The following is an 18,132-nucleotide window of genomic DNA, read 5'->3' on the forward strand; positions in this document are numbered from 1 at the left end:
ACAATTTATATTTTAAATCCATAGGTGGATTTATCATTTAAGAAAGTAATTTTGGGGAACAATTTATTTTCAAGCCATAATAATCTGTGCTTTCTTTAGTGTCAGGTCTTTAAGTTTCTTTCCTTTTCAAAGTACGGGTACTGTTCTTAATCTTGGAAATTTCATTTTTTACAGTATTTCGTATAGAAACTTTTAGTTTACAGTTGTCAATAATGGCCAAAGAAGTTCTATTTTCTTCTTTTAAAAGAAATCCTAATACTCAGGATAGGGTAGTGGAAATTATATTTGCAGTTTAATCTTATTCCTATTTAAGAAGTAAACCCAGAATCTTGCTCACTGTGTAATGATTATCATCTGATGGAATCCTAGGCTACACCGTCAAAGTATAGATAACGTTTTAAAAAATAAAGTTAAAAAAGTTCTAAACATTTTACACATCTTCAACAAAGTATTTTAGATTATTTTATAGAATAAAATGCTTTCTTGTAAATTGTATAATTTTTCCATTATGTATGGAATATGGAGATGGAAGCAACTATGTGTATTTCATAATTACACATTTTAAACAAGAGTTCACTTTCAAGAATTTTAAGCTATATATATACATATATAGATATTTTTGGTGCAAAAAAGCTTTTATTAAAGCAGAAGGACAAGACCTATGAGCAGAAAGAGCTAACCAAGTTTTACATATATTTTTAAGAGAACATTTTAAATAGCCTCTAATGCCTTAAATAGAGTCCTCTGAGAATGGGTAAGTATTCTTCCCTTTTTTAAATCAGTAAGGTAGATGTGCCACCCTTTTAAAACCACTCTAATTTCCTTATGTAATGACATGATTACCTAAACTTAACTTTTCCCATATATACTAGGTTTTATAGGATCTTGAGCTCAGAAAATATATCTCCTGGCTCTCTGCAGTTCCTTTGACATACGCAAGATGTAATCCACAGCATCTTCCACTTAAATGACCCTTCATTTGGGCAGTCAAATTGAATGGTAATCATTTTAGACTTATTAGGGATACAGCATCTCTTATCCAAGCATACTCCACAGAAAGTGGGTTTATAACTCTGAGTGCTTGAGCATCCAGAAAAGACGAATTTTTCAGCTTTGAGCAGTTGGAAAGTAGGTTGGCACGTTTTTCCTTTGGGGATCTGAAAAGGTACATGACATTAAGAAGTCATTCTTTAATTTAGTTACAACAGTTTACAAAAGTGATACTCTATATAGAAACACAAAGAAAGAAATTATTTCCAGGGCATTAATATTTCCCATTTAGTGGCTTAAAGCACTCTCTTCTCTACCTTCAAAATTCCCTCACCGGAAGTCTGTCCTCCCTGTTCTTGTTCCGCCAGAGTATAGCACCCGCTCCCCAGTCTTTTTGGCTATCCACTCCACTTAGTTCCAGTTTCCAGAATGAAAATTTCTCTGTCTTATTTAATGTCAAGGGCCATGTCTTACTAAATGTTTATTTACCTAAAACTGAGCAAATTCCCTAACCGGTCAGACAACTTTGAGTGGATGAATAAGACATATCTAAATCCCTTTAAAATTGAGTTGTCACCTTTTAACATGATAGGGAATAACTTGGAGATGAAAAGACTTTTAGTGTTCCTAATACTTAACTCTTGAGACGGTTATCTTGCTTTGTTCTAGAAGCAGGACCAGCTCTAGTTATACCAAACAAATCTAGAGTAACTATTTTGTCACAGTCCTTTGGCAAGTCTACTGTCTAAGCACAGAGTATTTTGGACATGGTTTCCCCCTCCAACCTGGTGATACATAACCAAGATTAGAACTTCTCTGATGTCCATAATGTCTGTTTTTATAACTATGATGTAGCAACCAAAATCTTTTCTCCATTGCCTTGACTCCACTGCATAAAATTAATATATTTTTTAAAAGACTCTGAAAAGGATCTATTTTTAAAAAACATAATACATGTTGGGTCTACCAGAAGAAATCAGGCTGATCAAGACCCACACTGTTAAGCTGTTAAAATATCGAGAATCAGCAGGGTAACATTACCTCTCCTCTAGTTAAGATTCTCCCCCATGAAGTGCAGATAGATTGATCTTTGTTTTCCTCTGATTAGTTTAAGAGTTACAATGAGGTGATCTTATTTTTATAAGAATTACACAGCATCTATCCCTCTAAAATGCAAGAATACTTTTTGGTCTCTTAATACTGAATTATAACGAAGCTAAATCTAATTAAATGTTACCTTTACGCTCTTTGCTATATTACTGTCACAAGGTTGAATATAACACAGTCTTCTCTCTTTTCTCATTTCACAGTTGCTATTTTCATTGGTGACCCGATCGGACACTCCCATCCCACATGTTCTGGAGCAAGGGGTCCACTTTGTTGCTTGCACAAGACATTTTCTCTTCCAAACAAGTGGGAGATTCTTATAAGCTAAAATAAAGAGGGGAAAGTACATATGTATACATATATGTACTCATGCACATATGTCAACAGACCTATGTGCTCATGTCAACAGACCACTTTTAATCATTATTTTTCAGCTAATTATTAATAGATCAGAAACTTTTATGTAGTGAAACTCAGCATAAAATAAGCTTACGGTCTAATTCATCATTTTCTTTTTCCCCACTTTGCAAATTTCCTTTCAACCAAATGTGACAGTCCCAATTTCTTAGGAAGAATAGAAATACTTTATTTTTGAAAATCTAAGTAAGATGTATCCATTTGCTTCTTCTCAGCTCATCTAAGTAGTAAACTACTGTGCTTTCTCTGGTTCTTGCCTCTTGCTGGACATTATTTTCAACAATGAAATAGACATTTAAGAGTGCCAAGATATTATTAATCAGAACAGTGTCTTAATGTTAAATTTCCTATTATGTTAAAATCTTAAATACAAAAGTCATATTTGAGGATAAACTATTGAGCCAGTTATTTTTCCTCCACTGTTTTAATCTAGTCTTTTAGAAAACTCTCTACATGACATTGAACTAGTCAAAATCCTATACTACTAAGTCATGGCAAATATGTAATCTATTTTATCCACTCAGCTTAACTGCTACATTCCCTATGGAATTGGGCCCATAGTATTCATTCCATTGGCTAATCATTTCAAATCACTTCTAGAAAAAGACATGGCAAAGGAAAGGATGGACAGAGCTATGGGTGGGCGGATAAGTTGGTGGATAGAGGGAGCCCCCTCCACTGATTCTACTGACACTGGAGCAAAAGGGAGGGCAAGGGGAGAAATAATAAGAGTACAGTGAGTACATAAGAAGTCTTCTCTTATGAACCCACTGGGAGCTTCGTGTTCTGCTCGTGAATGAATCAAGCCATTGCTTCATTTTAAACAAACTACAAACTGGTTTATTTTCTCAAAGCATTTCCTTAAGGTTATCATGCATCCTAAAATTGATGCTTGGAATAAGGTTTTGATTTGAATCTGCAACTGAGCATGGCAAAATTCTGGCTACATTACTTTAAAATGCCAATTTAAAACTCTGAAAATTCACTCCCCGCCTGCCCCCAGCAAACTGCCTTCCTGATAGGAAGTAGTAGGCACTTTGAAGTTTCTGCTGTCTTTAAATGAAATGACCCTTTAGGGTGCATGGATGGCTCAGTTGGTTAAATGTCTGCCTTCGGCTCAGGTCATGATCCCAGGGTCCTGGGATCAAGTCCCACATCGGGCTCCCTGCTCAGAGGGGAGCTTGCTTCTCCCTCTCTGCCTGCCACTCCCCCTGTGCTCTCTGTCAAATAAATAAATAAAATCTTTGAAAAAAATAAAAAATAAAATAAAATGATCCTTTACTGCTTTCAGTGTTACTACAATAAGATCTCGCGATTGCACAAGGAACTGAGGGAGAGGAAGCAGAAACATGAAGATACCTGGAAGGTAGACAGCAGTTTAAAGACCTCTATGCAGGAAGCAGATTAAAAGCCCCAGCAGGCATCTGCAATAAATAAAGGTAGGTTAGATTATCGTATTACCAATAACCCCCCTAAAGTTAAGCCAAGAGCTGCAGTTCAGAAATTTAACATTCATTAAAAAGCAAGAAAACTAGAAGAGCTTTTAGAGTTTATTTAGTACTCAGTGAGCAGTGAGGAAAGCATGGGGGCGTTCACTGCATGCTTCTTATGGAGCAAACAAAAGCTAGATTCCAACCATGAGCTGTCTGCATTAAGTCAGTATATAAATTACTACCACAAATACACCTTAGAGTGTATGTTTGTCATTGTGCTTAATTTAAAAAAACCAAACTTCTGTTCAGGCCCATAAATACAGTTTCAAAGTTAAGCAGAGGAGAGACTTCAGACTGAACGTACACTTCCTTTGAAACCTGTCTAGGCCTGTGATCTCAGCTCCCTAGAGCACAGTGGCAGATTTTGGTTTTTTGTAGCAAAGCACTAACCACCAAGTATGATGGTCTAACATCCCCTCCAACCAGGTTCCAAGTGAATCATCTGGAACTGCTCTACCTCCACAAAGGAGACCAACTGAACTTGATCCAAAGGGCTTTACTTGTGAAAACTGCTGGGCTAAGGTATTTTCTCACCAGCGAGGTTCATGCATGGGTCCCAAGAACTCACACTGAGTCCCTCAGATCCAATGCAGAAAATCAACCGTTCCTGTACATTTTGAAGAAAGAACAGTTTGGCTTATAATTTTAGAAGTTTTAGAGCATTCGTAGTGTCTTGCTATTAGCTGAAAAACTAGGTATGGTAAATGCAAATTCACTACAACCTGTTAAATTATTTTCAAACCAGTTGGGATAATGGAAGTTTCTGAGAAAGTTCATAGAGTTAGTTCTTAAATATCTAAAATATCATTTCTCTGATGATTGTGGCTTTTATTAAATACCCACATATTAGAAGTGAACTTAAGGAGTTTTTAGTGTAGTTGAATATCCCCTCTGTATCTCCATGGCATCTATCATTTCCTAAGCTCTAACTTTAGATAAAAGAGGCATTCTTGATTTCTGGGTGAAAACACAGAGATGTGAATAATAACTAGGCATGAATACTGGCCTTTTTGAGTCCTTCCTCATCTGTGCTGGTTGGTGTTTTTGAAACGCCTGTCCCCAAAATGCCCTGGCACTTAAGTAAGGTAGTAACTTAGAGCTGACCAGAATAGAGCCTTTATGAACATATGGACACTCACTACAAATGAACAGGTGCTCTAGAGGAGTGATACGGAACCTCATTATAGGTTTCTGACTACTCACATGCCTAGGGAACCTACTTTAAAACCCCTGTACGTGTGTCAGTGACTGGAGAGCGTCATTTCCAGAACGAATGAAAAGATAATCTTATGTCGGCTGTTTTCTGTTTTTAGAAACAATTACAAATTCTAAACATATTCTTAAATATTTTTAATCAGTAGGCTTCCATTTCTGCTTTCATCATATAGCAAAGTTGCCTTTGAAAATTTGGGGGATGAGTTAGTTTGCACTTCTTGCCCATAATATAAACAATACAAGCAAAAATTTTTCTCAGGGTGCACGTGAACAATAGTTGGTCAGCTCTTCTGAGAAGAGGTTGAGTGGGAATGAACAGAGGCATAGAAGAGTTTTTCTGACCCAGCAAGGCTTTTAAAAGCTGGAATGTTTCACTGGAAAAATCTAAAAAACATTATGAAGTTTCCTTTTGAGATTCTTAGACTATACCTCTCTGAGGCAGACTGAGTAATGGTGCAGTCAAACTAAATCTCACACTGACCGCTGATCATTAGATGCTTACTGAGTACCTATGGTACATCAAAGAAACATGAAAGAAAACCACGAGAAGACAATACATGAAAAATAAATATGCCTCTAAGCACCTGGCATTGCTTTGTAGCTTGCTGAAAGCTGCTTTTGGAAGGGTCCCAGGCCACAGTTGGACTGATCAGACTTCTTTGTACCTTTAGCACCAGAGCAGCGACTGTCATCCAGCTTTGGAATGAACAGAGGTGTGCATCCAATGGCCCCACTCACACAGAGGCAGCTAAACAGGGGGCTGGGCTGAAAGACTTGGCCATTACGATAATGCACCCTGTTGAACTCGCACCCCACAGCTATAAGGTCTGAAAGAGAGAAAAGCAAAATCACCAAAGAAGCCGTAACTGATAGGCCAGACCTCCCATGAGAAACCTCAGAGGTAACAGCCATCTCCTTCATGAGGTCACGTTCCCAATTTCTTAGGCCCCATCTAGAACCTCCTTTCCAAAACACCTGTAAAAGGTGAAAATTAGACATTTTCATTTTATTGTAGACTATCAGCCCCAATTGGTCACTTTCAGAATTACGACCAAGCACGGGCCCTGTTCTGTCACTGTGAGGATGGCAGTGAGTTAATGACTCTGAGAGATGGATTGGTGGAAGGTAAAAAAAGAGGTTTTGCTAAATGTCCCACCATAGGCAGGGATATATTCGTAGGAAATGAGGCTACATGAATGGTTGAAGAGAATTTGCTTAAGTACATACATAATTTAAGTACAAACATAATTTGTTTAAGTACAGTGCCACACAGTAACTCTTTTTTCATTAAGAGAATTGGAGGAAACTTTCACTGCTCTGAGAGGCGTTCTTGACCTGGATCAACAGTTCTCAAAAGTATGACCCCTCAGACCTCTTGGCAATACTGAAGTCCTTTCATGAGAATCCGTGAGGCCAAAACTCTTTTCCAGAATACCAAGAGGTGCCTGGCTGTTTTCACTGTGTGGATATTTGCACTAAGGTACAAAAGCTGGAACCTAAGCATGAAGTCGATTATATGGGGTAGTCACTGTGTTTGCCTTGTCAATGCACTTATCCATAAATGTACTTTTGGGGGGAAAAAAAAGGCTAGTTTTACTTAATTTCCTGACAGCACAGTAAAAATTACAAACTTTATTAAGTTTTAACCATCAAATATATGTCTTTTAAATATCCTGTGTGACAAAACAGGAAGTATCCACAGAGCATTTCTGTAGATATTCTTCTTGAGGAGAAGCAACTAATCTATTGTCTGAGTTTGGGGCTGAAACAACCACTTTTTCATTAGGAATTTCACCTAAAGAAATGACTGACAGAGAAACCAGGATTACTCAGGTATTTGGCAGACATTTCCTTCAAAATCAACAGTGAGCCTGTCACTTCAAGGAAAACAACTTTCTGGCCGATGACAGAATTCAGGCTTTCAAGCAAAAATTAGAATTTTGGAAAACCTGTATCCACCACTGAGATCTTTATATCTACCCAATATGCAGACTTTTCTGATAAGATTAGTATTCATTAATGTGATATTTTAAAATATTGTATAATTAAGTATATCAATCTTTGGAATATCTATATAACCACTGTTCCAAACTAGCATTTTCCAAATAAACGATGCATGATATTACAAAATTATATATAAGTAAAACATCCAAGTAGATCTTGGATAGACCAATACATTTTATTGTCACAGAGTTCGACAAATTCATTGTTATGGTTTCAGATTCTAATGATGCAGCTAATTTCCAAGAAACTACCACTCCTCAAGTTTACCAAAGAGAATATTCAAAAGAATATCAAAGAAAATATTCACAATTATCTGAAAATTCTGCTAAAATACCCCTGCCTTTTCCAATGACCTGTGTCAGGCTGGATTCCCTTCATAGAAGTCAACCAAAATAACACACAGGAATAGATTGAAAGCAGCAGCGGATGGGGAAATCGAGCTATCTTCCATTAAGCTAGACATTAGAGAGAGGTACAAAACTGTAAACCCGTTCCATTCTTCTAATTTTTTGTTTTAGAAAATAAAATATTTTTAACAAATACATTATTCCCATCAGGTTGCAATGGGTTTCTTATTTTTAAATGAATTAGTAAGTATTTTTAAATCCCTAATCCATTTAAATATCAATACAGAAAACTCACATTAACAAAAGCTCTTGGGGTCTTTATTAATTTCTAAGACTAAAGGGGTCCTCAGACCAAAGTTTAAAAATCATCGTTCTATATCATGGATCAGCAAATGTTCCATAAAGAGCCAAACAGTAAATATCTTAGCATTTATAGACCATTGGGGTTTTGTCACAGCTACTGGGCTCTGTACCATTAAGCTGCCATAGCCCATGTAATTGGATGGTGTGGATCTCCTCCAATAAAATGTTACTTCCAAAAACAGGCTCTAGACCTGATTTGGCCCCTGGGCCATGGTTTGTGACTCCAGTTAGAGGTCATCCTCATCCCCATCCTCATGGCTACACTCTGTTAAAATACTTACCACATTGTATGTGACATCACGTGTGGACAGATCTGTCTGACACAATAAACTGACTCTGTGAGGGCAGGACATATATATTTTTTTCTTTCTTTCTTTCTTTCTTGTGTCCCCAGCTGCTGGTCCCAATGCTTAGCATGGTAGTGGCTGCTCACTACATGCTTGTTAGGTTAATGAAATAACTTGCCCAGCACCGTTTGGGAGAAAGGGGTATCATGATGCCAGAGTCTGACAGGACATGTTTTCCCTGTTAAATTTCCATAAATAATAGCCTACATTTTTAGGAGTCTACTGCCGACCAGATATTCTTCTAGGTGTTTGGGGTTTTGTATCTATTTCATTTGCTCCTCCGGGAATTTCTGTAAGGTAGGAAATATATATGACATAGCTGAGGCACGGAGAGGTTAAGCAACTTGACGTCAAGATCACTCGGCACATGAAGCCCAGAACTGGAACCCAGCACCTACATTCTTAATCCATATAGTTTAGTCAGCACGAAACAGGGGTATCAGGCTATCAACCCTGAACAGCTCTACACATTCAGTCCATGCTCACACCCAGACTTCAGGAGTAATCTGCCTGCCCACACAGTGGGCAATCTTTCCTCTGGACTGACTCAAATGTCCAGCTCACACGGGTATTTCTCTTCCCTTGGAAATCTTCATTTTTAATCCCAGCCAAATCAGGATCCTGAATTATCCTTGAGGTGTCAATTTAGAGGGTCTCAATCCGTCTCCAGAGCTAAAACCCCTCAAGCCGAGGGTCAGGCTGTGATTTGGGGTACCCCTACCTTCCTTTTTACACATCTGCTTCATCTGAAAAGAACAGTGACTTGCTGGTTATCTGGAGGAGAATTCAGTACGGCTGCACACTCCATACACGTCCTTACACTTGAAGCGAGATTCCTTTTTAGCTCCAGAGAAGGCTAAATTGACAGCGTTCGACCGCAGGGACAAAAGCTGTCACTGTGTGGCGCCTGAAGAAGTCTGCTCCTCCTTACATCATCTTAGCTCTTTTTCTCCCTGAAAGCAATCACCTGAGAATAACTGGTTCACCACGGTGCCACTAAAACCGCAGGGGGTTCGGACCACGTGTAAACATCGCCGGTGTCACGTGTGGCCCACGACGACAAAACCGGCCCCACCCGTGGCCGAACTCCACGGATTATCCCACAGGAACCATTACTGGGGGGAGACCTGGCGCCCAGACAGACGCGAGCGTCGCCCGAGGTCCCAGCGGGAGACACTTACGCGCGCACACGCCGGTCTCGAAGCGAGGCCTGTCGGCTGAGTAATCACAGTAGAGCCCCTTGTGGGGGTCACAGAGGTCGGCTTCATTGCAGACGTCCCCCGGTTGCTTGGCACAGATCTTACAGCACCCGCAGCCGTCCCTCAGCAGGCTCACTCCCCGAGGGCAGCTGGGCTGCGCACGGGGGCATTTACAGGGCCAGTGACAGAACTGCCTGCGGGGCTGCACTTCCGGTTCTCCTAGTTCTCCTCCGGGCCTGGCTTCCGGCGCCGCGGCGGCCAATGGCGCGCCCCCCTGCGCCTGGCAGCGGAACTGCAGGGGGTAACACAGGAGCCGTTAGATTCCTCACAAGGCGTTCAGAGAGTTCTGGAAATAGAAGCCTTCCTCTAAACGGGTAGGATACTGGGTGGTGAGCTGTGAGAATATCTATCTAACCGGACCCTCGTTCCTTGAACCTTTCTCCGCTGAGCTCCCAGCGCATCACTTCCTCCTCCCTCCTCACCGATGCCTCCTTCTCCGGGTGCTTTGCTGGGTTCTTCGCACCTTCTTCATCCCTAATTGGAGCCCTCTGTGGTGGAGGCCTCTCAAGGCTTCCCTCGCTCTGTCTCCTATCTCCCGCCACACCTCCCTTCCGGCCTCAGCCACAAGCTGCCAGACCTCCCGGTGGAGATGGGATGGGCCTAGCAAGCTCAACGCGACCAAAGCAAACTCCCGAGTTTCCCTCCCGATCTTCTCCTCCGTGCACACCCTCGCTTGAGCACGCGCCAATTTCATTTTTTCAGAATACCTTGGGGTCGGGCCCCTCTTGACTGCCCCTCTCACATTCCACTTCCCATCCCTTCAGTAAATCCTGTTGGTGACATCTTTAAAATGTACCCACTCTAATCATTTCTGAACACCCCCACTGCTGTCCTGGTGATCCAAGCCACAGTTATTTCTCACTTTAGAGGATTATAATCATCTCCTAAATGTTCTCTTCGCTTCCCCCTTTGTCCTGGATATCCTCCACTTGGCAGAGTGGTTAAAATAAAATAAGCTACAGCACCTATAGCTAACAGTACCATGTTATATACTTAAATTTTGCTAAGAGACTAGATCTTATGTTAAATGTTCCTGGCACACACAAAGAACAATAAAGGGGACAGGAGGAAACTTTGGGGGGCGAAGGATATGTTTATGGCTTTGAGAGTGGTGATAGTTTTATGAATATGTACTTATCCCAGAGCTTATCAAATGGTATACAATAAATACGTGTATCCTTTTACAATCAGACTTTAATTCATGCCACTCCTCGCTCAGAAAAGGTGGCTTCCTCATGGCTTCCCATTTCAATGTAAAAGCCAAACTACCAGGCTCAGTCAGTTAAGCGTCTGCCTTCAACTCTTGTTATGATCCCAGGGTCCTGGGATCGAGTCCTGCATTGTGTTTCCTCTCCCTCTGCCCCACTGCCTGCTCATGCTTTCTCTCTCTCTCAAAAAAATAAATAAAATCTTAAAAAAAAAAGTCAAACTACCCTCTAAAGCCCTGCAACATTGGGTCCCCACCTGTTACCTTCCTTTGCCGGCTGTCACTCACCCACTGGCTTGCTCCATTCCACTCCACACCCACGTCATTCTTTGACCACTCCAAGCCTGCTCCTCCCCCAGGTACCTTCATCTCTCACTCTTCCACCCGCTTGGGTCTTGGCTCACATTTATCAGTAACCACCCTTTATAAAACACCACCCTGCACGGCCTTTTTGCCATAGACCTTCTTACCACCTATCTTATTCCTGTGAGCTTTTTGAGGGGTAAGCACTTTGCTGCTGTCTGTGGTATCATCTGTTACCTTACATAGCAAAGGGGATTTCACAGAAGTAGTTAAGAATCTTCAGATGAGATTATCCTAGATTAACCAGGTAGGCCCTATGTAACCACAAGCATCCTTAAAAGGGAAACAGGCAGGGGGCACCTGGGCGGCCTAGTCATTTGAGCATCTGAGTTTTTTTTTAATTCAAGAAATTAACATTTAGTGTTTAGTTTCAGAGGTAGAGTTCACTGATTCATTAGTTGTATATAACACTCAGCTCATGACATCACGGGCCCTCCTTCATGCCCACCACCCAGTTACCCCCTCCTCTCCCAAAACCCTCAGTTTGTTTCTATGATTTAGAGTCTCTTGTGGTTTTTCTCCCTCTCTGATTTCGTCCTATTTTATTTTTTTTCTCCCTTCCCCATCCTCCTTTGTTTGGTTTCTTAAATCCCACATGTAAGTGAAGTCATTTAATTGTCATTCTCTGATTGACTTATTTCACTTAGCATAATACCCTCTAGCTCCATCCACTTCATTGCAAATGGCAAGATTTCTTTTTTTTTTTTTTTTTTTTGATGGCTGAGTAATATTCCATTGTATATATGGACCACATCTTTATCCACTCATCTGTCGAGGGACATCTGGGCTCTTTCCACAGTTTGGCGATTGTGGACATTGCTGCTATAAATATTGAGGTGCACGTGCTCCTTCAGATCACTATATTTGTGTCTTTGAGATAAATACCTAGTAGTGCGATTGCTGGGTCATAGGGTAGCTCTCTTTTTAACTTCTTGAGGAACCTCCATGCTGTTTTCCAGAGTGGCTACACCAGCTTGCATTCCCACCAACAAGGTAAGAGGTTTCCCCTTTCTCCACATCCTTGCCAATATCTGTCGTTTCCTGACTTATTAATTTTAGCCATTCTGACCGGCGTGATGTGGTATCTCACTGTGGTTTTGTTTTGTATTTCCCTGATACTGAGTGATATTGAGCCTTTTTTCAAGCATCCAGCTCTTGATTTCTGCTCGGGTCAGGATCCTCCCTCCACTCCATCCTATTCTTGCATGCTCTCTCTCTCTCTCTCTCTCTCATTCTCTCAAAAAAGAAAAAAAAAAGGAGAGCGGCAGGAATGCTAGAGGAGATAGGATGATAGAAGCAGAGACAGGAGTGACATCACAGCTGAAAAGTAGTCATGAGCCAGAAGTGAAGGCACCTTTAAAAGCTGTAAAAGGCAAAGAACAGATTCTCCCCTAGACCCTCCAGAAGGAACACAGACCTGCCCAATACTTGATTTAGCCCCCTAAGACTCATTTTCAGACTATTGATGTCCAGGACTATAAGATAATAAATATGTGCTGTTTTCCACCCCTGAGTTTGTGGTGGTTGGTTACAGAAGCCATAAGAAACTATACACCCCATTTTATAAAAGAGGCCACTGAAACTCAGATTATTTAAACAAGGCAGACAGATTTCAGAGCCTGAGCTCTCAACCCTTACCTTCCTTCCTTCCCTAGTCCAGGTCCTGCCACAAACCAGCTTTGATCCTGAACAAGCCACCTAATCTCTGCATCTGTCTCCCCTTTCTAGCCTAGACCTCTCTCCCTAAGCTTGCAACTTGTGAGTTTCCACTGGGTATATCCACTTCGATGCTGGTGAGCATCTCATTTTCTCCCTCCCCCCAACAGAATGCTCCTCAACTAGTAGTCCCCACTTTAGTGAATGGTGATGCCAATCACTGAGTTCCCCAAGCCAGGAAGCTGAAAACCAACCTCACCTGCTCCTCTCCTTCATCCCTGACACCTGAAAGTCACTGACTTACAGGAAAGTCCAAACTCCTAAGCATAGCATTGAGGGCCCTCCTCATCGCTTGCCTCCCTCAGGTTCTAGCAAGTTCAAGGGTTTGCAGTTCCCTGCATATCCGATGCTGTTCCTTTCGCCTTGAACATACCATACCTCCCCTACTCCCACTCTTCACCTGGCTCTGTTTAGGCATCATCTTTTCCAGAAAACTTTTTCCAACCTCTCCTGCCTCCCTTTTACATGCCCTCGTACTGAAATTATCTGTGTAAGAGCCTGTCTTCTCCACGGGCTGACAGTTACCCAGCCAGATCTTGGGGCTCTTTTGTGGGTATACTGTTGGCACCTAGCACAGTGCCTGGCAAGTAAGTTATATAATTAACTTTCAATTTTTATTTGATAGACTGGAGGCCGTTGCACCAATCCAGAGGTCTAAACCTCCTTCCAACTCAAAAATCCTACCTTTAAAAACATCAGTTTGTAATCCTGCCATCCCAGATGAAACAGAGAAACACTTTCAGCTACAATTCAAGTGGAAGGTTCAATATGAGGTTGGAGTTTGAGGAAACAGTGCTGAGAGTCTGGAGAATGAAGAAGGGGACGGAAATACAAGAGTGGAGAAGGGAGTAGAAATAGTGTCTACTTCTCAGTTTTTCCAAGATTCAGCCATGGTTAGCAAGGCCTCCCTGCAAAGTTGAGTGGCCGCTCAGCTAGGCTTGTGTTCATGGAGTCTCTAGGCTGCCCCTTGTCCCCTTCTCTGAGGCATTTGACTCTTAATCTCTTCTGCTCCCCTGGCTTTCATACCAGACCATCCCAATTCTGCCCTTATTCTCAACATACACTCTCAATCTCTTTTGCAGATTCCTCTTCCCCAAATATTTCATACATTTAGACTAATTGGTGTTTTGTGACCTCAATGTATTGCTTTTCTCACTCTGCCCACTGTCTCTTAGCAATCTTGTCCACCCCCTTGCCTTCAATTTCCATCTCATGAAGCTTCAAACTAAATTTCCATCCAGGATTTTTCCCTGAGCTCTAGAGCCATATGGCTGGCTACCAACTGATGTTGTCACTAGAATGTCCCATGGGAAAAACTCATTTCCCCCAAACTCATCATCTCTCACAGCTTCTCCAAAGTTTGGCATTCGGAAGCCAAGAGTCATCCAGGTCATTTTCCTCTCCTCACTTACCATAGACATTCAGTGACTGATGCTTGGTGTCCTCATATCCTGAGAACTAGTCACTCTTTCGCCATTGAGACTGCTACTGAGGATGACAGCTCAGTACATTCTTAACTGGTTTTGCTTCCTCAAGAATGACTTCCCAAATGAATCTACCACATTGCTTCTGGTGATATCTCTTTTAAAAACATATCTGATTCTACTGCTCCTCTCCTTAAAGCCCATGAGTGGTCCCCTACTGGGTACACTGTGTGGTCCAAAATTAGAAGCATGCTGACTAAAGCCTGTGCTGGTTTATTCTTCCTCTCAACCTTCACTCTCAATTCACTCTCCTTTGCATCTTGCTACTCGCTAGACCCACCAGGTCGTTTCCTCCCCTCATGCTTTTCCTCATATTGCTTCCTCTTAAGGAGAAGGCTACTCTCAAAACTGCCCACCTGGGGACACGTTTTCCTTTCCAGTCTTGAAGTATTTCTATATAATCTCTGAGGCCACAAGGTAACATTGTGGAAAACCAAAGGTAAAGAGAAAGTTTTGAAAACAGAGTGAGAAAAGACCCTGAGATCATAACCTAAGCCGAAACCAAGTGTTGGAATCTTAACCAACTGCACCACCCAGGCGCCCCTCAAATTTGCCATGATCTTAAAGCTACTTAAAAAAAAAAATTAAGTCTTTTTAAAAAGGAGGAGGAAGAGAACAAGACTCAGTGCTAAAAGGGGGTTGGGGGTGTGGGGCTGTCAACCTGGAATTCTATCTCCAGTGAAACTATCTTTCAAAAATGAAAGTGAAATTAAAGGCATTTCCAGTCAAACAAAAACTGAGAAAATTGTTGCTAGCATACCTGCTTCACAAGAGAGGTGAAAGGAAGATCTGTCTCAAGGAAAACTGTAATAGATAATAATTCAAAAATACAAAAATGAAGAGTCCCAGAAATGGCTAATAGTGGGAAAATTAAAAGTTACATATTTTTTTCAGACATTTTGACTGTTTTCAAAATCAAAATCTCAAAACAACAAGAGTCAGTAGACTCCTTTGGTGGGATGGAAAAGAAATGGAACAGAATTCTTTTGGTACACCCAAAAAGGCTCTTTTGGCATAACAGAAAGAAAGGGGTTTGACCCCAAAGCTGAGCTTTGGTATAGTTCTCTCTATATAGAGAGTGATCTTAGATGACTTTTTATCATTTATTTGATCTTTGAGCCTCAATCCTTCTCTGTAAAATGAGATTAATAACATCCACTTTATAAGGTTATTTTGAGGATTAAGATAATAACTAAAGTACCTAACACAGTGTTTGGCACGTGGCAGATGTTCAACAAATGGTAGGTATTCTTCCTTAAAAATTCATAATGGCGAAAGTAAGCAAAATAATACTTTCTCGTTTCTGCATTTTAACACCTTTTTATGTTTTGTTTTGTTTTTTAATTTTGGACACATCTCTCTATAATAGAATATTTACTGTTTAGGAATACCTTATAGGCTCTCCATTCACAACAGTGATAGGATTTTTCTCAAGAAGGGTGGAGTGGGAGATAGGCTGCCCCACTGGGGAAAGGCACGCTCCACCTAACACTGGAAATAAACTGTACCACCCGCATTCTTGTTAGGATTCTTTTATAATCTTAGATCTCTCCGTGTAAAATATAACAAATTTCAACCTCTTATTTCCCAAAATACAATTTACTGCCCTAATCAACTATTAACTCAAAGACATGTCTCATGGTTTCCAAATCACCAGGAGGGTTCAAAGGCTCTATCCTCTATGCAAGCAATAACCTCTGCCGTGTACATAAATCCATAAATAAATCACCCTGTTTTCATCTTCTTGGTAAAAAATACTAAGGCAATGAATTGCTCCTATTAAATTAACCTTCCCTTTGGTCTGTGGCTTAAACTATTTCAAAGTCTTCATGGACTGGTTCCCTTTCACGAAAAGTGAGAAACACATGAGTTGAAAAAAGACGAAGTAACAGAATGTTTGAAAAATATAAACGTGTTTCCAAAGTGCTCCTCTCCAACAAGGACAGACTTAATTGAAGAAAGTTGTCAGGATCATTTTTTCCAGTGGCTCTCTGCACCTTCTGCACACAGCCCTGGAAAGCTGAGCCACAGCCTGGGGTCCAAATGAAGAGGCACCATTCACCCCACTGTCCCCAGGCGGGGCCGCCTTCTCCCAGATCCGTGGTGTGTGTCCTACTCCACTTAAAATACACATTTATTCAAGTTTGGGAGCTGTTCAAATGTATCGAAAGTGGGATTTAGTGCCATTACCTGAGAGGGAGAAATGTTTTCCACTTCTTTCCTGAAGCTAATAAACTAAAACCCAACTTTCCTTGGAGAGGAAAATGGCTCCCCTTTTGGCAGGAAGTTTTTCCACAAGGAATTTATCCTGCACCACCTCCCCCTCCCTCAATTCCTCCATCTTCTTCTTTTTTCATTTCTGACCTGAAGAAATAGGAACCTCTGCAGCCTCCCAAGGGGAAGCAGAAGGAGAGGGAGCTTACCTGCCCCAGAGCAGCGGCCAGCAGCATGGAAAGGAGGAGCCCCGGCATGTTCCCCAGGAGCCAGCAGCACCAGGACACAGGAGGCAGCTCAGGCCCCGCACAAAGGGCCCCTGTGTCTCCTCAGCAGGACACACACACGCCTCCACCTCCCAGGCCACTGACTTTGGGCTCACACTCTCAGCCTCTGCTTTGGCTCTCAGGGATCTGCTTTAATACCCTGTTTTCTCTCCGGCGACTCGCCTCATATTTACCTTCACAGGGGCGTGGACTGTGTCATGAGGCTGTGAACACTCTCCTCCACGACTAAGGAGGATAGGTCACGTGGCGACTTGTCTTTGAGCAACTGTTCTGCCAGTTCCCAGAGATCAGAGTCTGCCCTTCGGTAAAAAAATGGTGCCGCGGGCCCCATTAGCCTTCTTCACCTGACTCAGCCTCCCCACTCACTCAAGGCTTGCCCTGCCCCAGGCCCTCCCAGCCCCACAGCACAGAATGCCGGCCTGCTCTCTGTCCCCAGCCCCAAAGTCTGGGGTTCTCCCTCCACAGCAATAATGGGGTTCCAAAGGCCTCCCCTGACTCGCCCCATCTCTGGATTCTCCTTCAGAGGCCCCCCCAGTTCCCTGCACTTACCTCCCTCAAGTCACATCTCTCACACCAGCTGGCTCATGACTGGAAGAAGTGGAGGCGGAATGGGGTGGATGCCTAGAGTATCTGGCCTGAGAGAAGTTCTCTCTGCGGCCACAGTCCCAGCACAGCTGAAGTAAAGTTCACCCCAGTCTCTCTGAGCTAAGACAAAACAAGTGCTAGTGGAGGTCATTTAACAAATTAAGATTGGGGGAAGAAGACCATTTATTACAGGTCTGTACCTTTCCTCCTAAATCTCACCTCTTTGGTGTGTGTGACCATAAGACCATCTCCTCCGGGATTCGTGTGTATGTGTGTGACCTTCCTTCTTCCTACTTTCTCAGCCTTGGTCTTTGCTTATGCATCTTGACATGCATCTACACTAGGGCTTTGTCTCCTGGTGGATCCTGTGTCTGGTCTACCTTCCTGCCCCCATCTTAGAGCCTATTTCTATTCTCTTTGCCCCTTTATGCATCCCATCTCTTCCTGTTACCTCACCTCTCCTGGGTTTTGTTGGAGCAGTCCCAGCTATATGAAGACATGGTAAGTAAAGCCTACTGCCAAGAGTCTGGGGAAAATCTAGGCTCTCTGCCAACAACGGGGAATCCAAGCTCTTGGAGAGCCAGGGATTCCATAAGGTGCAAACAAACTCTATGCCGATTATTAAGTAGTCAATTAAACCATAATTATAATCACACCAAAACACCAAGGAATATCCAGTGCAGTTGTAGGCCAATTTTTACCCCTTCCTTCCTAAGAAATAGGACAAAACCTCA

The 18,132-nt window shown here is 42.0% G+C and overlaps 1 protein-coding gene across 1 annotated transcript; it reads right to left on the reverse strand.

The window, feature by feature from the left end:
• Window positions 1-616: 616 nt before the first annotated feature.
• Window positions 617-16,985, reverse strand: CCN6 (cellular communication network factor 6). Its single transcript, XM_004753539.3, has 5 exons — window positions 16,736-16,985; window positions 9,465-9,774; window positions 5,807-6,049; window positions 2,228-2,421; window positions 617-1,157 (listed from the first exon to the last, which is right to left on the reverse strand). The coding sequence occupies exons 1-5, from the start codon at window positions 16,781-16,783 to the stop codon at window positions 876-878; spliced, it is 1,077 nt and encodes a 358-aa protein (XP_004753596.1). The 5' UTR covers window positions 16,784-16,985; the 3' UTR covers window positions 617-875.
• Window positions 16,986-18,132: the final 1,147 nt, after the last annotated feature.

Source organism: Mustela putorius, unplaced genomic scaffold (assembly GCF_011764305.1).
Source record: "Mustela putorius furo isolate JIRA1106 unplaced genomic scaffold, ASM1176430v1.1 tig00000450_pilon_pilon_pilon, whole genome shotgun sequence".
Lineage (NCBI taxonomy): Eukaryota > Metazoa > Chordata > Mammalia > Carnivora > Mustelidae > Mustela > Mustela putorius.